General features: G+C 36.7%; 1 protein-coding gene across 8 annotated transcripts in view; it reads right to left on the reverse strand.

Moving 5' to 3' along the window:
* Window positions 1-23,952, reverse strand: part of TP63 (tumor protein p63) — a 274,648-nt gene extending 250,696 nt beyond the window's left edge. For 4 of the 8 annotated variants that reach the window (XM_055568712.1, XM_055568711.1, XM_055568721.1 and 1 more), the window contains exon 1: window positions 23,342-23,630. In XM_055568712.1, the coding sequence (XP_055424687.1) occupies window positions 23,342-23,403 (62 nt within the window). In that variant the 5' untranslated portion in view covers window positions 23,404-23,630. The other 4 variants (XM_055568710.1, XM_055568709.1, XM_055568722.1 and 1 more) reach the window with 2 other exon arrangements.
* Window positions 23,953-24,322: the final 370 nt, after the last annotated feature.

The raw sequence follows: 24,322 nt of genomic DNA on the forward strand, positions 1-24,322 counted from the left end.
ATGATATAGAATCCACCAGCCAATTCAGGAGATGCAGTTTCAACCACTGGGTCAGGAAGATACCTTGGATTGGGAAGTGGCAACCCACTTCAGTACTCTTGCCTGGAAAATTCCATGGAGAAAGGAGCCTGGGGGGTTACAGTCCACAGGGTAGCAAAGAGTCATACATGACTAAGCAGGCACACACACAACTGAACACAAACACACACTCACATTAATAAGAAACATGCATAAATAGAGGATCTAATCATCATTTGATTATTTAATCTCTTTAGCCCTAGGGGAAGGTGGGCTTAAATTCAACCATTTCTTCCCCAAGCACAAAGAACCACATGAAAGACTTGAGATGCTTCTCTCTAACATACTCTTTTGGAGTTAAAATAACAAAGACTCAGAATGTGTTTATATTTAATTCCTTAAAAATATAAGGAACTTATATTATAAAATATAATATATTATATTTGTCTATCTATAAAAATTATAGACAACTAGGCAAGCATCTTAAAAATGAAACATTGTTTGGGGCAAAAGGTTTAAGAAAATTACAAGAATTTTTGCTTAATAATTACATCTCATAAAAGCTATCATACCATATATCCAAAAAGGTCTAGTGAAAGTAGATTCAACAGAGACTTTTGGAATTAGGCTATTTTAATTTTTTTTAAATATAAATTTATTTTATAACAGCCTTCCCAGGTGGCTCAGTGGTAAAGAATTCACCTGCCAATGCAGGAGATGTGGGTTTGATCCCTGGGCCAGCAAGATCCCCTGGAGAAGGAAATAGCAACCTACTCTAGCATTCTTGCCTGGGAAAATCCTAAGGACAGAGGAGCCTGGTGGGCTACAGTCTATGAGGTCTCAAAGAGTTGGACATGATTTAGCAACTGAGCAGGCATGCAATTAATAATAAGAACACCAACACTGCCACCCCAACCAGCAGGTACCATGATTTGAAAAGAAATCTATGCTTGTTATGATTCAATTGGCCTACATTTAGCAGATAATTATTGAAAAGAATTTTAGGAGAATTATATAAAGTAGTTACAATAGTGACATATAATAGGACAACTCAGAAACGGAGAAATAACAGGAAATGCCTTTTGTGAGTAAAGCAAAAATAAACTTGATCTCATTGGCAAAGTCACAAAAAAGACAGAAATGATCTCAGGACAAAAACAGAGTGAAATCTAATCATTTATATTAACATATCTCAAGGAAAAATGTGTAACCAAGGTAGGGTAGAGTTTGTTGCTCATTGTCAGGGCTGAGGAGCAAGAAGAGAGGGTATGTTCTACTGGATCTTTGGCTCCATCCTGGCACGTTGTATATTCTGGCCCAAGAACACAAGTATCTATATGGTTCTTTCAGTGTGTTTATGGAGTTAACTGTATGGAGATGGATATATCAAGCTATCAAATTATCCACTGACCTCCATTTTTCTGCTATGGCATATTCATCAAGCAACATCCTGAATCTATTTGCTATTCTTTACAATATGTCTACAAGAGAAAAATATGCTCATCAGCCAACGGTATTCAAGATGGCCATATTTCCCACTGTTAGAGATGATACATTGGCTTTCTCATTTTCATCATCAATCCTAGTGTTAACCAAGAAATGATCTTGTGCTAAAACATCAGGTCTCTAAGCTTTCCAGTTTGAGAGCTAGGTTTGAGTTGACATATATTCACTTAGGTAATGCCATACTGTGGAAACCAGATGCCCTTCTATGGATGACAGCCAGGTCCCAAATAAGGTCCTTTTCTATAAACTTCAACACTTCTATTAGTCATCTTTGGATCATTGATCTAAAATAGTAATATCATTGATACTACCACTTTTTATCACCTTAGTATAAAGCATCAGCAATTCTCATTCAGAACAACAGTCGCAGACCTGGTCCCTACAGTCTGTTTCCCACATAGCACATAGCCAAAGTAATCCTTTAAAATATAAGACAATAACATTCTTATAAGAGAAAGTCAACCCTTGTACACTCTGCAGCCCTGCTCCCTAACAATTGATCTCATCTCTTATCTCCCCATTTTGCCCACTCTGTTCCAGCCACTCCAGTATCCTTGGAAATCTGGGGGAATTCTCTCTCCCTCAGATTTCTTCCTTATTTTCTTCATATCTCTCGACTCAAAGGTCACTTTGTCTGAGAGGACTTATTATATGGCATCCTATTTAATGTAACACTCCCTCCAACCTGTCATTATCACTACATACCCCTTATCCTGCCTCAGTTTTATGCAGAGACTCAGCACTACCCAACATATCATGTGCTTATTTGTGAACTAAAGATATCAGTTCCATGACAGTAAGGATGAGTTTTTGCTCATTAGTGCCTGGAATAGGACTTGATGCATAAATGGTACCCAGTACATTTTTAAAATCAAAAGTTGCAAGAGAAATGTGTAATAATAAAGGGTACTTGTTTAGCTTCTAGGAATCTGATCTTGTCTTTGCCCTCAGATTGTTTATCTATAAAATGCAACTAATAATAGCTTTGTAGTTCAAATACTACATTTGAAATGGTTTTGCATAATTAAACCCCAAACAATTAAAAGAGATTTGGATAAACAAGGTATCCAGGCTTATCACACTGACCAGCTCTGTAACTTTGAGTCCCAATCTTTTTAAGTCTCATAGCCTTGATGAAAGAAAAAGAAACTTCTTTTTTCCATCAGATTTTTTCACTCATTTTAAAGAAACTGTATCTTAGTATCAGGGAAAGCATCCCTGAGTAAGGATTATTTTATTAACTGCTTCTCCATAATTCATTCAATCAACAAGTTATTCACTAAGCCAGACTCTTTTCTGGGTTTTTGGGGTAAATCAGGTCACAAAGTCATCAAATATCCTGCCCTCATAAATATCCTTACCTTTCACTATGGAAAGACAGGTATGAAACAACAAACATGTCAATGAAGTAGCATTTTGGAAGGTGATGTATTTTATAAGAACAAAATAGTAGAGCGAGGACCTGGGGCTTAGAAATGTGGAAGCGAAGAGGTTGAGGTTGCAATTAATTAAGAGACCATGACATGTGAGCATACATTATCACTGAAAGAATTCTCTTCCTCCTTGGCCTTTCTCTTTTTTTTTTTATCAAAAACTTGATATTATAAATATATTTTGCTTAAAATTATAGAAACTATGTAGTTCCACTGGAATAGTTATTATAATAATAAATATTTGAAGAAATATTGTTGTAAAAACCTTTGAAATTGGTTATTTAATTTTTTAATGCAGAAATCTGTAAGCTTCTTATGAAATGGAGTTAATCTCATAGGGTTTCTTAGTACTGCTTTCTTTAAACGAAACACTATTTCCATTGAAAATGAAATAAATAGTAATATCTTTAAAACTCATACCTATTCTTTAGTTCAGTGGTTCTGAAACTTGTGGTTTTTTAGTGCACACTTTTGTATTCTTAGAAACTAAAGTAAGGTGTGGAGAAAAGGCAGAAAGACAGAGGTATTTTTTAATATAAGAAAAAGTCCCATTATTTGGTTTTTGCCTTGCTATGGTGGGGCTGCATGAACAATGACCGGGCAACTCTACCTTGGAGGATCAGGCAAATGGCAAAAGGGATGTTAGATTTCCTAAGAACAACCACATTCAGACTAAAATGACTTTCTAGGCAAACAGAATCAATTGATCCTCTGTCTGCTTTCTGGATTGTAGTATGTGACCAGAAGAACCACCAAGGAAGACCTGTTGAGCTGGGCCCTCTAAGAGGGAGGTCACTGAAATTAGCTTGTGAGTCCTATTTAATAACTTTGGCCAACCATTTATCACAGAGCTGAGGCATACAAAGAAGTAAGTAATTTTTTCAACACAGTTACTCACAGTGTCACCAGAGGTTTCCCTGGTGGCTCAGATGGTAAAGAATCTGCCTGAAATACAGGAGACCCAGGTTCAATTCCTAGGTCAGGAAGATTTCCTGGAGAATGGAATGGCTACCCACTCCAGTATTATTCTTACCTAGAGTATTCCATGGACAGAGGAACCTGGAGGGCTACAGTCCATGGGTTCGCAAAGTCAGACACAACTGAGAGACTAACACTTCCACATTTACAATGTTAGAAAATTTTAATGCTCCAGTAAAGACTTGATTTGGGGGATGTCCCTAACTAAGAAAAATTCCAGAATGACAGTGCACTCATTTTTAGCCAGAAGTCTTGAACTGAAGAACCATATTATCTTGGTTGCTATCTGGTTACAGTGACCCTCCTCCTTGAGTACTAAAAACTATCCACCTGCAAGTTGGCATAGAACACACTGGCATCTATTTGTCAAGACTTTTGGAGTTCTTGGAAGTGACAAAATGTGACACAAACACTATTATTTATAGTCTGTCCCTGTTCAATGAAAAGGATCCTTGGGCTGAAGCTGCCAAGAGTAGTATTAGTTACCCAACCTGACAATTTCATTTCAGGGTTCTTGTTGGTTGAGACCAAACAGAGTTCTTTAGGTAGTAAAAATCATGACCCTCTCTTAGGACTGGGTCTTTCAGACCCCAACTGCCTCTGGTTTCCAGTAGTGTTTGCACTACACATGTTCTCAGATGGTTTGGCATGACAAACAAATACATTTTATCCACAAGGGTTGGATAGACTATGGATGTGGCCAGCTAGCACCTCCAGTCTCAAACCCAATTCATTTGCCTTTCTCACTTTCTTCAGCTTTTCCCCCTAAGATTTATTTCTGTTGCTATCTGGATATGAATTCCAATATGTCAGGTTCCTGCCTGCTTTCTGTCTCCTATTTGGTCCTTTATTTGATCTGAAACAATGTATCAAGTGATGGAAAGATGGATAAGGAGAGAGGGGGAGAGAACACAAACATAAAAGTGTAGAACTAAAACATTCCAACTGAAATAAACAATTGTCAAATACCTATTAAGTCCACTACTCAGTGTTAGACATGGTATTGACTATCTATTCAGAAATAAGTAAGAACTTAGCTACTTAAGTAAGTAAATATAAATACCTTTAGAGAAGCATACAGTTCTATGGCATATCAGAAAAGAAAAATAAAACATTATTTGTGATGATAAAAAAAGCTTTATTCACTCATTCATTTATTATGCATTTGTAAAGTACCTACCATATACACTCAAGGAATAACAAAGTAAACAAAACTATCTCTCCCCTTGAAAGTTTTATAAGTTGGTTCTCAAAGTTCAGTGTGCATCAGAATCTCCTGAAAAATATGTTAAAATACAGGTTGCTGGGCCACAATTCCAGGTTTTTTGGATTTGGTAGGGCTCACACATGGAAAAGGCAATGGCACCCCACTCCAGTACTCTTGCCTGGAAAATCCCATGGACGGAGGAGCCTGGTAGGGTGCAGTCCATGGGGTCGCTAAGAGTTGGACATGACTGAGTGACTTCACTTTCACTTTTCACTTTCAGGCATTGGAGAAGGAAATGGCAGCCCACCCCAGTGTTCTTGCCTGGAGAATCCCAGGGACAGCAGAGCCTGGTGGGCTGCCGTCTATGGGGTTGCACAGAGTCGGACACAACTGAAGCGACTTAGCAGCAGCAGCAGCAGGGCTCACACAAGGCCTGAGAATCAGCATTTATATCACACCGTCAGGTGCTACCATTGCTCTGTTTTCAGGATTATGGATGGAGAACTACTTGGCTAGACCAATGCTTGTCAAATTTAGTGTTCATGACTTTATCCCACTTGAGTTCTCATTAAGATGCAAATTTTCATTTAATAGGACTGATGTAGGACCCCAAATGCTGTAATGTTCCAGGTACCTCACTTTGAGTAGTGAGGGTCTAATAAGTGAACAGACACTTGTAAGGAAATATGTACAAAAGACACTATGAACTAAACAGTAATTGAGACAAACTTTGAAGAAGAGAGAGCTTTTTTGTAGGGGAGCCTGTAAGAGTGAACATACAGTACAGGTTCAGTGAAGGTTGGGAGTGTGAGAACGGTGAAGAGACAATAGATTTTGAGCAGAAATAGAAGTGTGAGGTGGTATGATTTGGGACTGTAATAACTTCAGGTAACAAGGAAGTCCAAGACCCGGTTATGTGGGTCAGTAACTAGAGCGGAACAGAAATGAGAGCTCCTCAAGTTGAGGAAGCCAAGGAAATGTGAGCCCACATTATAGGAAAGACATCAAAAGGATATTGAAGTTTCCAGAGTTGGCATAAGGAAAGAAGAAAATGGAGCCAAGCTACAGAGGAGACGCTCCTAAAGTCAGTGTATTGTCATGGGGTTCAGTAAATCACTTTGATGAAGAGGTTTCAAAAGACATGAAATTGCTGAGTGATAGTGGATGAACACTGATCTGAAAACAGTGGTGCTGAACATGAAATATATTAGGTCCATCTCTTGACCTGCTCAATAAAAAGGCTTTGCTTCTACTGAAGAACAACAGGCAATGTGGGTATTTTCAGGGAAAGAATGGCTTTCAGTTAAGACAAGCTACCTGGGGAGTAAAAGGAAAGAAATGTCAAGGTCAAAATATCATATTGGAAAAAGATATCACATTAGTAGAGTGGAAACAGGAAAATAGCAGAATTAATTTTGGGTAGAGTTGAGAGTACATGGAAGAGGATTACGTTTAAATCAGTAAATATCATAACAGGAATTAGGGAATGAGGGGTTTGTGAGTTATTAACAGCAATGGGGAGCAGAAGTGGAGATTCAAAATAAACAACAAAAGGAATTAAAAGAGAGTTTTTGAGGTTAAGCGATCTTGAGTTTCCAAACTGCACAATTCCAGGCTTTCAAAGTTGAATCCCTGTTTGTGAGGTCCTAGTTAGGATGGTTGAAACTCATTTATATCCAGAGGCAGAATAGATTGTTTCCAACATTTTTCCAGGGTTGTTTTAATGGTAAAAATAATCTTTGGAACACTTCCTCCATTTATGTATTTATTGGTTGTGCTAGGAGGCTTGTGGGATCTTAGTTCACCCACCAGGGATTAAACCCTGAGCCCACAGCAGTCAAAATGCAGAGTCCTAACCACTAGACTACCAGGGAATTCCCATACTTTCTGTCTTTAGATTCAAACCATTTTTCTAGAATTTAAATAGTTTTTAGCGTTTCTAAACATTAAAAAAAAAATTAGGACAAAAATCATCCCTACACAGATGCCATGCTCAGTCACTTTAGTCGTGTCTGATTCTTTGCGACCCCATGAACTGTAGCCTGCCAGGCTCCCCTGTCCACAGAATTTTCCAGGCAAGAATACTAAAGAGGGTTGCCATTCCCTTCTCCAGGGGATCTTCCCAATCCAGGGATCAAACCCGGCTCTCCTGCATTGCAGGCAGATTCTTTTTTTTTTTTTTTAATTTTATTTTATTTTTAAATTTTACATAATTGTATTAGTTTTGCCAAATATCAAAATGAATCCACCACAGGTATACATGTGTTCCCCATCCTGAACCCTCCTCCCTCCTCCCTCCCCATTCCATCCCTCTGGGTCATCCCAGTGCACCAGCCCCAAGCATCCAGTATCGTGCATCGAACCTGGACTGGCAACTCGTTTCATACATGATATTTTACATGTTTCAATGCCATTCTCCCAAATCTTCCCACCCTCTCCCTCTCCCACAGAGTCCATAAGACTGTTCTATACATCAGTGTCTCTTTTGCTGTCTCATACACAGGGTTATTGTTACCATCTTTCTAAATTCCATATATATGCATTAGTATACTGTATTGGTGTTTTTCTTTCTGGCTTACTTCTTTACCATCTGAGCCAGTAAGAGTCTACTGAGAATTAAGGTATGACTATAGAAAAATAATGCTGTGGAAATCAGGAGCCTACCTATCTCCACCAGTGTCTAGCCATTGTAACCTGGGCAGATTACAGAGCCTCTCTGTGCCTCAATGTCTTCATCTGTAGAGTAAAGATAGAAGCTATCACCTATACTTACTATGTGCCAGTTGTTGTCTTTAAGTCCTTTGTGAAATTCACTCATTTAATTCTCAAAGCCACTCAGTCAGATAGGTAGACTATCATCATGCATGAGAGAACAAACACCGAGATTGCTAGGAGATCTAACTATTGGCAGAGAATTTGATTGGCAGGATTGGCATCCTGGTCACTAAATCCAGCCTCTTAAACATTATGCTGCTGTCTCTTGGGTAGCAATAGATAATACTAGTAAGTACCTCTTAAGATGATTTGAGAATTAAATGTGTAAAATTAAATATGTAAAGTGAATAGAACAGTTTCTGGTACATAATAAGAATTCCATAAATACTCGGTATTTAGTGGTTTCTGTCATCCTCATTTTCTAAAAATACAGGATTAAAAGTTGAAATCTTAGAAAATTTGTAATTTTTATAATTATCCTAGTTAATGAAAAAGTGTTAATTAAAGTACATGTCATCTATTAAATTAGCAAATTTTTAAAATAATATCTAAACAGGAACTCTGGAAAAATGTATAGACATACCCTTGTAAAGAGCAATGTTTTCCAAAAACTTGAAAAAGTATATACACTTTTATATGCCCACCCTCTTACTTCTTAGGTGGCAGCATATTCTGGGTGAAACAGCAAAGTGTTTAGATTAGATAGTCCTGGTTTCAAATTCTGACTCAGATAAAAATTAAAATACAAAGAATTCCTTCCACATAAGTGTTAAGTCATCTTGGTTAAGTTAATTATTTTTCTGAGCATCAGTCTCTTGTCTACAAACTGGGTCTCTTGTGTTGCAGGCAGATTCTTTACCATCTGAGCCACCAGGGAAGCCAATTGGGTTTTAATTCCACTCCTACTACTTTCTAGCTCTGAGGCCTTGGCAAACTTAATTTCTCAGTACTTAGTTCTTCATTTGTAATACTGTCTAAGTCATCAGGGAAGCCCAATATTGGTAGATTATACAGTAATTTGTATAAATTGAGCATGTGTTAGTTTGTTTTCTTTAAATATTTGTTTCATTAAATGATCCCAAGAAAATAAGTTTAAAAGGTGGCTATATACTATTTTTAATTTACAATAGCCAACCTAAATGTCCAATAAAGGAAATAAATGTACTATAATAATTTGCCTTAATATGATGTAATTCTTATGCATTACTTATATATTTGATAAATACAAAATGTATGGAATGTTCAGTTCAGTTCAGTCACTCAGTCATGTATGATTCTTTGTGACCCCATGGACTGCAGCATGCCAGGCTTCCCTGTCCATCACCAGCTCCCAGAGTTGCTCAAACTCATGTCCATTGAGTCGGTGATGCCATCCAACCATCTCATCCTCTGTCATCCACTTCTCCTCCTGCCTTCAATCTTTCCCAGCATCAGGGTCTTTTACAGTGAATCAGTTCTTCATATCAGGTGGCCAAAGTTTTGGAGTTTCAGCTTCAATATCAGTTCTTCCAATGAATATTTGGGACTGATTTCCTTTAGGATGGACTGGTTTGATCTCCTTGCAGTCCAAGGGACACTCAAGAGTCTTTTCCAACACCATGGTTCAAAAGCATCAGTTTTTCAGCACTCAACTTTCTTTATGGTTCAACTCTCACATCCATACATGATGACTGGAAAAACCATAATTTTCACTAGATGGACCTTTGTCAGCAAAGTAATGTCTCTACTTTTTAATATGCTGTCTAGGTTGGTCATAGGTTTTCTTCCAAGGAGCAAGCATCTTTTAATTTCATGGCAGCAGTCACCATCTGTGGTGATTCTGGAGGCCAAGAAAATAAAATCTCTCACTGTTTTGTTTGTTTCCCCATCTATTTGCCATGAAGTGATGGGACCAGATGCCATGATCTCTGTTTTTTGAATGTTGAGTTTTAAGCCCACTTAAAACTTTTTCACTCTCCTCTTTCACTTCCACCAGGAAGCTCTTTTGTTCTTCTTTGCTTTTTGCCATAAAGGTGGTGTCATCTATATATCTGAGGTTATTGATATTTCTCCCTGCAATCTTGATTCCAGCTTGGCCTTCATCCAGCCTGACATTTCACTTGATATACTCTGCATATAAGTTAAATAAGCAGGGTGACAATATACAGCCTTGAAGTATTTCTTTCCCAATTTTGAACTAGTCCGTTGTTCCATGTCCAGTTCTAACTTGCTTCTTGACAGGCATACAGATTTCTCAGGGGGCAGGTAAGGTGGTCTGATATTCCCATCTCTTGAAGAATTTTCCATAGTTTGTTGTGATCCACACAGTCAAAGGCTGTAGCATATTCAATAAAACAGAATTAGATGGTTTTCTGGAATTCTCTTGCTTTTTCTAAAATCCAACAGATGTTGGCAATTTGATCTCTGGTTCCTCTGCCTTTTCTTTTTTTTTTTTTTTTGAAACTAAATAGACATTTCTCCAAATAAGACATACAGATGGCTAACAAACACATGAAAAGATGCTCAACATCACTCATTATCAGAGAAATGCAAATCAAAACCACAATGAGGTACCATTTCACGCCAGTCAGAATGGCTGCTATCCAAAAGTCTACAAGTAATAAATGCTGGAGAGGGTGTGGAGAAAAGGGAACCCTCATACACTGTTGGTGGGAATGCAAACTAGTACAGCCACTATGGAGACAGGGTGGAGATTCCTTAAAAAACTGGAAATAGAACTGCCATACGACCCAGCAATCCCACTGCTGGGCATACACACCGAGGAAACCAGAATTGAAAGAGACATGTGTACTCCTCTGCCTTTTCTAAATCCAGCTTGAACATATGAAAGTTTTCAGTTCATGTGCTATTGAAGCTAAGCTTGGAGAATTTTGAGCATTACTTTGCTAATGTGTGAGATGAGTACAATTGTGCGATAGTTTGAACATTCTTTGCCATTGGAATGAAAACTGACATTTTCCAGTCCTGTGGTAACTGTTGAGTTTTCCCAAATTTGTTGGCATATTGAGTCCAGCACTTTCACACCATCATCTTTTAGGATCTGAAATAACTCAGCTGGAATTTCATCACCTCCACTAGCTTTGTTCATAGTGATGCTTTCTAAGGCCCACTTGACTTCGCATTCCAGGATGTCTGGCTCTACATGAGTGATCACACGATCATGGTTATCTGGGTCATGAAGATCTTTTTTGTGTAGTCTTCTTGTATTCTTGCCACCTCTTCTTAATATCTTTCAGTCCATACTGTTCCTGTCCTTTATTGAGCCCATCTTTGCATAAAAGTTTCCCTTGGTATCTCTAATTTTCTTGAAGAGATCTCTAGCCTTTCCCATTCTATTATTTTCCTCTGTTTTTTGCATCTATCACTTAGGAAGCCTTTCTTATCTCCCCTTGCTATTCTTTGGAGCTCTGCATTCAGATGGATATATCTTTCATCTTTTGCCTTTCACTTCTCTTCTATTCTTGGCTATTTGTAAATGTCCATATTTGTATATGGAAAGTTCCTATGTAATTTATATAATAAAATATTGAAATTATTTTATGATTATATGTTAAGTATAAAAATTATGGAACTAGAAGGTGATATGGAAAACAACTGTTTTATTAGATTTGTTTTGCTGGCTTCTAATATTGTTGAGAACATGTCATTTGTCTGATAATTTTCAATATCATTAATATCAAATCACAAGTACTTTTATCTGAGTGTTTCATTTGAGAATACCTAAGGTGCTCTGACATTTATCTTCAAAGATCTTCCTTTATCCTGGTCTTAATTCAGATAAAGCTAAAAGATCTATAGTAAAAACTGATACTTAAAAACTTTGAATTTTTAAATTTCTTATTATGTATTAATTTAGTAAATATTTGCTGAACATTAATGAATATTTTTTTCATTTCAAATAAGCTTAGACATTTTAAGACTTTATAATTTCCCTTTTTCTATTTCTCCTTGTCACGTCAACCAACAGTATTTATCAATTTATTTAAATATTTGCTAATTTACAAAACTCCTTCAAAATTTGCTTAGCAAACCAGATAAAAAAACACTTTTCATAAAATCCATAAGTTACATATTTTGTCAGTTTTATTGGGTGTTTTTCTTTTTGATAGTGGCTATCATAATTTCTCTCACAAACTGCCCTAAATTTACTTTTGCAGAGCAAAGTTTAACTATTTTTTTAAAGTGTTTTGTGATATTTAAGCTTTCTCAGGTATATTCTGTCTTCTCAAGAAGTGAAGGTATATAGAACATCTATTAAAAAAGGAAAAGTAGGGAGGGGAAATGATTCAAGATTTTGATGTAAAAATTATATATACATTTTATGTGGAAAGATAAGGTGGGTCCTCAAATGACAGAAGAGCAAGCAGTGCTTTCAGAGACAAGACTTTCACTCGGTGAAGACATGATTTAACCTAAGGGTCTATCAAATGTGTTAGTGCAAATGTAATACCTATGATGGCCTACCTTCACACCAGTGCTAACATGAAGCAAAGTCATCCACCGAGAGCTCTTCACGAAGCTGAAAATATTCATTCAAGCCATATCAACCTCTACAGTATACTACAAAATAGATTATGCAGGTGCAAAGACTTATCATATTAGATAGTATCAACTGGGATGCTGAAAAAATTCATTAGTTTGAAAATCCTATAAGAAAATTTTTCACTCATTGCCTGAGATAAGAGGGTTTAAAAGAAAAATAAAATGGAAACATACATCTTATTAGCACTTTTTATTTAGGTGAGGTTGTGATGAAAAATTTGGAAGAAAGTGAGCTTTCTCATGGAAAGTTTCAATGAGTAAAATTACATAGTTAAGAAGTGACACTACTAAGTTCAACCATAAAAATGGAAGTTCCCTGAGTCAGAAAGGAAAAAGAAAAGCTAATGCTGAATTTCAAATAAAAATAATTAAGACTTGATTTTTTTAAGGAAGCTCTAAAAATTGACCACCTTGATGAAATGTCAAATGTATTTGGAGGATAAATTAAATTCAATCAACAATCTTAAGACATAACATACGTAACTTTAGAAACAAAAGTGTTGATCGCAGCATTACCCCTACCATGAATTTGTATGTATTCTATCCAAATCTATACCGCCTCAATCTATACCATTATATTTAAAAGAAAACAAACAGTCAAACAATCAAACAACAGCAACAACAAAACCCTTACATTAAAAATCTACTCTAGGTAACCATGCAGCTGATTAAATTGTCACAACAATTTTCAGTTTTGTACTTCTCAACTAAAAATGCTTCACCAGTCTTACTATTATGATGCTGGCATTGCCCTCAATTATAAAAGAACTGCTAGAGTTAATGGAAAGTGAGAATGGGTGTTTGCTATTCAACTTGATATATTAAGTCTGCTCATTTGAAACAACAGAAAAAGGTATAAGAGATTAGAAAGTAGCAAGGAGAGTTTTGAGTCCTTATAATTTGACTTCTAAGCTTAATGATTTCATTCTGAACTTCAAAGAGGCTAATTTATAATAAAAAGAGAGACAGATATAAGTGGAGAATGGAAGGCAAACAATAAGAATTGAGTGACAATCCTCTCCCTCTAAATTATTCCCCAAATATTATGGCTTAAGGTAAAACAGAAATGTTAATAACTGTCATTTCCCAAACCGTGAAAACCAAAAAGTACACATCACCCCATGTCCATGTCTCATCCTATTTTAAATGGAACAAAGTGACTTTCAGAGGTTGGGAAGTGCATAATTACATAGACTGGAGTCTTTGGACTTTGATCATAATTATAGTGCTTTATCCATCCATCACTTGTTGCTTGAGGACTATTTCTTGGTGAATTCTTTAAAGGAGATAGAAACCCTGTCAGGACAAATTTGAGCTGCAAACAGCTAATCAAAAACTTGGCTCTCTTGACTTGAAACAGATTGAAAATTGCCACTTTAATCTCACAATCCATTTGGCTTTTAAGTAAAGTGAGAACATGAAGTCTCTTTTTGGAAAGGCATGCATCTCCCATTGTTCATATCACTGGGTACCTTTTTATGAGCTTCGACTGGGATATTCAGTCCAAGTTCTCCTCCCTGCATAGAGTGGTTCTCAAAACTGGGTGTGTATACAAGCAAATCTTCTGGGGCGCTTGATAAAAAGGCTGCATTTTGCATTCCTTCCCCTCATGCTCAGTTTCTCCGAGGGTGCCATCAGTGCAATTGGAAACCTAAAATTAACTGGGACCCTTAGAGCACAGAAGGCCTGCAACTATTTCCCCCCGAGTGGTCTGAATGGTCTGAGAAGCACATGAATCAAAATTATTTTTGTTTACAATGAAATTCCAAGGCTCCAGATAGACCTACCAAGTTATAGTCTCAGGTTACTGAGTCTCGGCTCTCTGAATTCCTAACAGCATCAGAAGTGAATGTACGTATTACTGAGTTTTCCTGAGTGTGAATTTGGGTGTCAGTTTCAGTTACTTCCTGAAAGTCAAATGTATTTCCCTAAAAACCTTTTTGAGGAACCTTAACAGAGGCTTCCCTAGTAGCTCAGTTGGTAAAAGAATCTGCCTGCAATGCAGGAGACCCAGGTTTGATCCTTGAGTCAGGAAGATTCCCTGGAGAAGGAAATGGCAACCCACTCCAGTACTCTTGCCTGGAGAATTCCATGGACTGAGGAGCCTGGCAGGCTACAGTCCATGGGACAGCAAAGAGTCAGACAGGACTGTGTGACTAACTTTCACTTTTCACTTTTTTTCAACAGATGCTACTAACCAAAGTCACTCTTCCAACTTGCAGCCTTCATGGTGGGTGCTTTGTATTTGCAATTCTCAGGCTGCACATCCAGGGCCTTCTACCCTCTCTTGTACCTCACTGTAGTATTTCCATGCATGAAGTTCTTCCTTAAAGCCCTGAGGTCTAGGATTGTATCCTACTCATACTGTTTATCTTTCCCACTCAGCACCAAGAAAAATAGATAAGCTCATGAAATATTTTAGTTAAACAAACAAATCATGAGAAAACAGAAAGAGAAATCAAGGAAACAATTCCCTTCACCATTGCAACGGAAAGAATAAAATACTTAGGAATATATCTACCTAAAGAATCTAAGGACCTATATATAGAAAACTATAAAACACTGGTGAAAGAAATCAAAGAGGACACTAACAGATGGAGAAATATACCATGTTCATGGATTGGAAGACTCAATATAGTGAAAATGAGTATACTACCCAAAGCAATCTATAGATTCAATGCAATCCCTATCAAGTTACCAACAGCATTCTTCACAGAGCTAGAACAAATAATTTCACAATTTGTATGGAAAAACAAAAAACCTCGAATAGCCAAAGCGATCTTGAGAAAGAAGAATGGAACTGGAGGAATCAACCTACCTGACTTCAGGCTCTACTACAAAGCCACAGTTATCAAGACAGTATGGTACTGGCACAAAGACAGAAATATAGATCAATGGAAAAAAATAGAAAGCCCAGAGATAAATCCATGCACATATGGACACCTTATCTTCGACAAAGGAGGCAAGAATATACAATGGATTAAAGACAATCTCTTTCACAAGTGGTGCTGGGAACTCTGGTCAACCACTTGTAAAAGAATGAAACTAGAACACTTTCTAACACCATACACAAAAATAAACTCAAAATGGATTAAAGATCTAAACGTAAGACCAGAAACTATAAAACTCCTAGAGGAGAACATAGGCAAAACGCTCTCTGACATACATCACAGCAGGATCCTCTATGACCCACCTCCCAGAATATTGGAAATAAAAGCAAAAATAAACAAATGGGACCTAATTAACCTTAAAAGCTTCTGCACATCAAAGGAAACTATTAGCAAGGTGAAAAGACAGCCTTCAGAATGGGAGAAGATAATAGCAAATGAAGCAACTGACAAACAACTAATCTCGAGAATATACAAGCAACTCCTACAGCTCAACTCCAGAAAAATAAATGACCCAATCAAAAAATGGGCCAAAGAACTAAATAGACATTTCTCCAAAGAAGACATCCAGATGGCTAACAAACACATGAAAAGATGCTCAACATCACTCATTATCAGAGAAATGCAAATCAAAACCACTATGAGGTACCATTTCACATCAGTCAGAATGGCTGCGATCCAAAAGTCTACAAGTAATAAATGCTGGAGAGGGTGTGGAGAAAAGGGAACCCTCTTACACTGTTGGTGGGAATGCAAACTAGTACAGCCACTATGGAGAACAGTGTGGAGATTCCTTAAAAAACTGGAAATAGACCTGCCTTATGATCCAGCAATCCCACTGCTGGGCATACACACTGAGGAAACCAGAAGGGAAAGAGACACGAGTACCCCAATGTTCATCGCAGCACTGTTTATAATAGCCAGGACATGGAAGCAACCTAGATGTCCATCAGCAGATGAATGGATAAGAAAGCTGTGGTACATATACACAATGGGGTATTATTCAGCCATTAAAAAGAATACATTTGAATCAGTTCTAATGAGGTGGATGAAACTGGAGCCTATTATACAGAGTGAAGTAAGCCAGAAAGAAAAACACCAATACAGTATACTAACGCATATATATGGAATTTAGAAAGATGGTAACAATAACCCTGTGTACGAGACAGCAAAAGAGACACTGATGTATAGAACAGTCTTATGGACTCTGTGAGAGAGGGAGAGGGTGGGAAGATTTGGGAGAATGGCATTGAAACATGTAAAATATCATGTATGAAATGAGTTGCCAGTCCAGGTTCGATGCACGATACTGGATGCTTGGGGCTGGTGCACTGGGACGACCCAGAGGGATGGAATGGGGAGGGAGGAGGGAGGAGGGTTCAGGATGGGGAACACATGTATACCTGTGGTGGATTCATTTTGATATTTGGCAAAACTAATACAGTTATGTAAAGTTTAAAAATAAAATAAAATTAAAACAAACAAACAAACAAATCAAAACAAAACAAAAAAAAGGTTTAGGTTCCATATCTACAATTTGATGATAAAAATTCATTACCTGGTGAATTAGTTTCCTATTGCAGCTGTAACAAACTGTCACAAACTTGTGGCTTAAACCAACCCAGATGTATTATCTCACAGTTCTGCAGGTTGGAAGCCTGAGACAGATTTCACTGGGTTGAAATCAAGATGTTGGCAGGCCTGTGTTCCTCCTGGTGGCTGTTAAGTAAAATCTGTTTCCTTGCCTTTTCCAGTTTCTAGAGACAGCCACCCTTCCTTGGCTCCTGATCCCCTTCCATCTACAAAATCCATTGAATCTTCACTCACCTCATATCACTTTGACTTTCTACCTCCCACTTTCACTTTTAAGGAGTCTTGTGATTATATAGCACTTGGATAGTCCAAGATAATCTACCTATTTTAAGATCAGCTGATTAGCAGCCTTAATTCCATATGCAACCTAATATCTCTTTGCTGTGTAATATAACATATAATCATGTGTAATATAACATAGTTCCATAAAAAAACTAAAAATAGAGCTACCATATGACCCATATGACCTGCAATCCACTCCTAGGCATATATCTGGAGAAAAACATGATCTGAAAAGATACTTGCATTCCAATGTTCACTGCAGCACTGTTATTTGGCAAAACTAATACAGTTATGTAAAGTTTAAAAATAAAATAAAATTTAAAAAAAAAAAGAAAAAAAAGAAAATATAAGGCTAAAAAAAAAATGAAAAGCACATTTTAATGCTATAAAACTTTATTTTTTAAATAAAACTGGAAAAATAAAATAAAATAAAATAGCCAAGACATGGAATCAACCTAAATGTCCATCAACAGAGGAATGAATAAAGAAGAATCTAAATCTTCTAAAAAGAAATAATCCAGATAAATTTATAAAACAGAAATAGACACAAAGAATTCAAAAACAAGCTTATCCTTCCAGGGGGAAGGATGGGGGGAAAGGATAGATAGGGAGCTTGGGATGGACATGTATGCACTGCTATATTTACAATGGGAGGCCAACAAGGACCTACTGTATAGCACATGGAACTCTGCTCAATATTACATGGCAGCCTGGATGACAGGGGAGTTTGGGGGAGAATGGATACATACATATGTATGGCTGAGTCCCTTTGCTATTTACCTGGAAGTATCACAACATTGTTAATCAGCTGTACCTCAATACAAAATAAAAAAAGAAGACACGACTGTTGCTAGAGACCATTATTTTGCCTGCCTCATCTGTCCTGCTGAATCAGCTACATAACGTATTGAATAACACTTTGTTACTCATAAAGTTCTATATGGATCTAATAAAATAATATGTTCTGTGGTAGAAAGCATTGAATGTGGGAGAGACTTGGATTCTAGGCTTGGTTCTGCTACTATTTTTGTATGTGATTTTAGGCAAGTCCCTTAACCTCTCTAGGTTTTAAATTTCTCAATTCTAAAGCAGAAGAATGGAGATAAATCAACATCATGGGGCAGGACTCATAATCATCTTTGTGCTTAAAGATCATATAGAGCAAAATGAAAGCTAGGTATGCCTGCATGAGGACACAGTTGTTGCTGGGAAGGAAATTCTAGTTCACCAGTGTGCTGTACACACACTAGTTGTTGTTTAGTCACTAAATCATGTCCGAATCTTTTGTGACACCATGGACTGTAACCTGCAAGTCTCCTCCATCCATGGGATTCTCCAGGCAAGAGTACTGGAATGAGTTGCCATTTCCTTCTCCATGGGATCTTCCTGACCCAGAAATCGAACCTGCATCTCCTGCACAGCAGGTGGATTTTTTTTTTTTTTTTTTTTTTACTGTTGAGCCACCAGGGAAGCCCCTATATACACAACAGTAGAACCTAGAAGTACACTAAGTGGATGCATTTAAGAGTTTAGTGGGTTATTATTTAATTCTCAGCATTTTAGCTATGAACAGTAGACTAGAAGTTGTTTTCCCTAGGTAACTTATTAGGAAACTTTGATTTGGATGGCTTAAGTGGTTTCCATGAAAGTCACATGATCGGTTAGTGGTGGTGTTAAGATTATTACCCAGATCTTTTGGTAAGTCCTATGTGCCCTCAGCTGACACACTTCCCTGCCTCTCTGCCATTTAAATGCACTCACAGTTCAGGAGCTGTGTAAAGAATTATAGTACAATTTTACTCTTGGCTAACAACAGTGGGTCATAAAGGTCTTTTGACATTTATTCTAGTGAAAATTGTAAGGGTTGGAGGCAGATTTTTCTTGACTACAGTTGGTAACTACATTAGTCCCTGTTGATAAACTGCATCTTTATTTTACTTCATGAATCAATTCTCCCTGCCCTCTGCCTTTCTTCATTTCAAGTACTGATGTAAAAGCTATACAGATTGCAGCATGTTGGCTCATTCCTTTCAGTCAGACACAGAAACTGAGTGATTATGGAACTGGCTAAAATTAATGGATTAGCTGTATTAAAAATGGTTTGCTCATTGAAATGGATGGTACATCCTTAAATGGCATCAAAATTATATTATTAAATGATTTACTAATTTTCAAAGTCTCCATGGGCACATTTTTCATTTTTCTACTGGATGTGATCCGGAAAGGAAAAAGCATTTGAAAAAAGAGTAAATTAAGAGAGTTTAATAAAGGGACTATTGATGAAGGGAGAAGAGATATGGTATGACTTTTTGGAGTTAGCAGTGGCTAAAAATTGTTACACCCCTAAGTTTGAAGGAAAAGGAGAGTAGAGAGAAGTTACTCAAACTCAAGATACCCAGACCTGTGGTAAGAGCCCCTGTAGACCTGCAACCTTTAGTGGAAAACCCCACAGAGAAACAGGGAAACATAAACCCCCAATTCATCCTCCTCCTGTCCTTTGATCTCCTGCTAGAGGTACCCACTGATTGAACCCAAGAGAAAACAGAAGAGAAAGGAACTGCTTCATAAGGAAGTCTTCATAAGTCAGCTTCCTGGGATTCAGAACAAAAGGATGTAGGACGGATGTGGAGAAGCAAATTGAAGACACTCTACACAAACACTGCATCTGTCTTTATGAGATGGTATTTGACAAATAAAATGATCCTCCACTGTAAGTTCATTATCATCCACAGCCCTCCTTGTCCTTTGGGATATATTTAGAAAACACAGTTAAAAAAATTGACCTTTAAGCCAGTAAAGCATAAAATTCACAATCAATATGTAATTTACACAGGAAATACTTCTTACTCATCCATAGAGTACTTTAACAGTTTAAACTTCTTTGAGTAGAGGGTGACGGAAAAAAAAAAAAAAAACAAAAAAACAAAAAACAAAGAAACAAACTCAAAATGATTTTACCAGTGGTTCAAATTGTAACATGTTTTACTTTCTCTTATTTTAGTCCTCAGCTATCGTAATGTTTCAAAATTTAATCTTGATTCCTTTTTATCATTTTAACTGGTTAATCTTCAAAATGACATTTGGAGGAATTCAATCTGTCTTTTAGAATTACTTGGTTAAAGAGATCTATGTTAAAAATGAGGTGGCAATTCCAAAACTAATTATGAAAAAAGGCCCAAATTATAACCCAAATGATAAATTAACAAAATTTAACTCCTAAATTGCTAAAATTTAGATTCATTTTGAATATTTACAAATAAAAAATAAACAGAACTCATTGATTATGGTTTTAATTTATAAGGAAATGGTATTTTACCGTTTGGCTCTTGTTTATTAATTTCCACAATTTCATCTATTTTTTTTTAACAAATTAAGGTAGCAATAAAGTCACAAAACTGGTGATTTGTCTACCTTTTCCTCTTGTATATAGCTTAGATGGTTTCAGTATCTTTCCATATCTTTGATTTTCAGAAAAGTTTTTGTAAAAACTACAGTAAATTAGCATCCACATCAGAGCACAACCAAATGCATAATATGTTAATATGCCCAGGTGCAAAGGGCAAAAAAAGCAGAGGGTGAAATCTAAATTTTAACGGAGAGAATGATTACCATCATACTTTGAAATGTATATTAAAACTGGCTTTTGGGGAAATGGCATTAACATTCAGTAATAAATGATAATAGCAGCTCTCATTTATTGTATTCTTTGATAAAAGGAAATTCATGCATTAAGGTAGCTTACAGTTAAAAATAACAAGAAATCCTGTTCTTTCCTTTTATGAAAATTCTCTTTTATAACTTCTTTCTAAAGACAAGGTCAGGAAAAAGACAAATTTAACTATGTAGATGACTATGATTATGGAATGATTAAATTTGGTCTTACTTAAAATAGATTTTGTAAACTGAGAACTACAAGGATTGTCTGCTTAGAAAAACCAGCTCAAACCCATTCACTCCTGAGGAATCAAACAGAATATTGTTTGATTCTTTCTTATAGTGATATTCTAGTTATTCATTCATTTATTCCCTAAACAGTCTAGACAGAAAAATATAATAATTCAGAACTTGAAATATCTGACAGTGGTTAAAACTATGAGGAAATGTTCATTATTAAATATGTAAGTATTGTAGAGTTAAACATTACAGCCATACCTTGTTCATTTTTGTATTTCCAGTGCCTTGATCAGAGTAAGTAGATGGTTGGCAAGGAACATTTTTCTTTAGTTTATTTTCCAATTAAGTTTTAATGACAAATGGGAAGTAGATAATCTTACCTAAAACAATTTATTTGGCAAATAAATGTTCACTGATCACTCGCACCACCATCTCACAGCTGCCCAACATGAAGCCCCTTTCCCCAAAAGTGACACTTGCCATTAAGTTCAGAGATTCAGCAGAATTTAAAACATTTTTAAAGTACTATTATTATTTTAAATTTTACAGTCTGTCAAAAATTGAGATGATATTTGCTCCATCAACGGGGAAGGTTGGTGGGACACTCTGAAAAGCAATTTCCTTGTGTATTCATATTTACAGGCTTCCCTCATCAATCATTAGAAATACACCTGGACAGAGGTCTTCATGACTGACATGCAGGTTGCTAGTCAATAGAAGAAAGTTTCTTCTAGAGCTGAGGTAGATCCAAGCACCTACTTTAAAAAAGATGTCCTCAGGGGACACATTATACAGCTAATGTTTCACCAGAATTATCCTCTTAGAAATATTCTTTCAAAGATTTTATTGAAGTATAAAATGTTGAGGCTGGAAAAATTTTGAGAACTAGAAAATCTTTAATATTTCTCTCTTTATTCACTCACTCCACAATGCCAACAAAATCTTATATAAGAACATGAATTCTAGAGCCATTCATTTTTGCTACTATTGTTTGCAATGCACAGCAAGGCAGGAATCAAATCACCATACACATTTCTCACTTCAACCTGGAGAACAACGAACTTGCTTTCTCTCTCTTTCCTTTTTCTTCTTTTCTTCCCTCACTCTCTCCACCATTCCATTCACGTTTCTCCCTTTCTTTCCTTCTTCTGCTTTCTCACACAGTCCACCAGAAATATCACAGGGAAAGAAGTTGTGTTCATAGGGTTAGCCAAAAAGTTCATTTGGATTTTTGTGTAAGATGTTATGGAAAAACCTGAACGAAATTTTTGGCCAACCCAATACATAGTCTACATTATTGTTTACATGGTAATAACTCATATTAATGAAGAAAGATCACATGGCCTCTTTAATTGTCTGGGCAACTGGACAGTGAGTCCTGGCCAGAGAACCTACTCTGCTGCTGAACTGATTCTCTCCTAGGCACTCGTGGTGAATGACAAGTTAACCCTTTTGGAACCACACCGTTTTCAACAGCCAGAGGACCTCCCTCATTAGTCTCAGAAAATAAAGTATGAAATTCCAACATCAAATCTCATGCTGTTAAATTAACAACATCACACTGCTACATACGACTGGAATATTTCCCATAACTTTATGACTGGAAAAACACTGTTCAGATTTCATTTACCAGTTTAAAAATAGCAGCCTCTAATTTGAAACACGTACACACACACACACACACACACACACACTGTGCACACTCACTAATATTCCCTCTTAGTGCTGGGCAAACATTACTTCCTATAAGCAGAAATACAATTCAGGATAATTACAAGTTTTAAAAGTCGTATTTGTCAAAAGATGATGTTTGTTTTGAAACAAATCAAGAAGAAAATATGCTATAGAGCCAAAATGACAAGCCACAATCTGTTTAGTATAACAATGGCTATTTATCTATTTTTTATTGCATAAATCAAAATTATTCTGTGTTTATTTTGACTTGAAGATCACTCACAGTCTATTACGTCCCTGTCCAATGAAATGTCTTCTACTTGGGTGGGTGAGTGCTGAGCCTGGCAAATAACAGATTTTAAACATCTTAAAATGGTGTGACAATTTTCTGAGACATCATGGGAAGACTGTCTTCAGACTTTGTTACTTTGTACATTCAGATAGGAACTAAAAAGGAAACCTAGAAGATTAAGTCCACAGAAAGTGCAAAATAATATCACTGTGCTCATAAACAAAGAGAGGCTGCTCTTTGAATACAGCAGAAACACTCATCCATACACAAGGCATTCCAATTAAATTTTGATAGAAGTTTATCTCACGTTTAAACTCACCGCTGGATGTAAGGGTCGGGACAGTACTGTAGGGTGGCACACCGTGAAGTTTCAAAATTCATTTCCTTCACCTCTCTTTGATATCAATAAATGGAGAAAAGTATATAACATATACACATATACCTGTGTATGCATAGATATCGAGCCAGGAGGCTCAAAGCAATAGGGTCAAATGCTATCAGACATAGACGTGTAGACACTTTCCCCCTTCACACATATTTGAAAAGAGGCGGAGCGTTTCTCGATTTGAACCAATGAGATTCATCAAGTGATTAAAACACCAGAAACAGTCGAATCTTACCAGCTGGGCATCCTCTCTAAAGTTGTTCTTCCTTTTCTACTACGGCTTTAGAGTCCTTCATGTATAGTGGCCACACTCGTTGGCAATTTGGAGTCATCTCTGAACTTCTGGTCTCTCTGGTGATTGGATGCTGGCATGAATGGCATCAGAGTTTAATTTCAGCAGCCAGGACTTTCACAACAGAGCAGAGCTAATGAATGTCCACCTTGCTCCAACTAATTAATGCTTCCTCGTATCTGCATACTGATTTAATTTGAGGACTTCTGTGACTGCTTCTGGAACTAAGTATTTCACAGAGCTGCTTAGGGAGTTTTTTTTTTCTTCTTCTTCTTCATCTCCACCTCTCTGTCCCCCTCCCCCGCCCCCCCCTTCATTCTCCCTTTCAGCCAACCGCCTGTTGTGGTCACAATCTCAAATAGCAAAGACGGGGAAATTCCTTGATTATATTTAACCTAGAACTCACTCTTCGTCTCAACTAAAAGAGATACCCATTCACATCCCTTTAGTACTGCCTTCCCTAAATTTAAAAAAAAACAAAAACCTTTATTGAATTTTTAAAATATCCTACCTCAAACACACACACATAATTTTCTTAAAGCATATTAATGGAAAATAATGTAGTATTTTTGACTATTTTGAAGCTTACAAAATTATTTCAAATTGCCTGTTACTGGAAACAT

The sequence above is a fragment of the Bubalus kerabau genome, chromosome 2 (assembly GCF_029407905.1).
Source record: "Bubalus kerabau isolate K-KA32 ecotype Philippines breed swamp buffalo chromosome 2, PCC_UOA_SB_1v2, whole genome shotgun sequence".
NCBI classification, from domain to species: domain Eukaryota; kingdom Metazoa; phylum Chordata; class Mammalia; order Artiodactyla; family Bovidae; genus Bubalus; species Bubalus kerabau.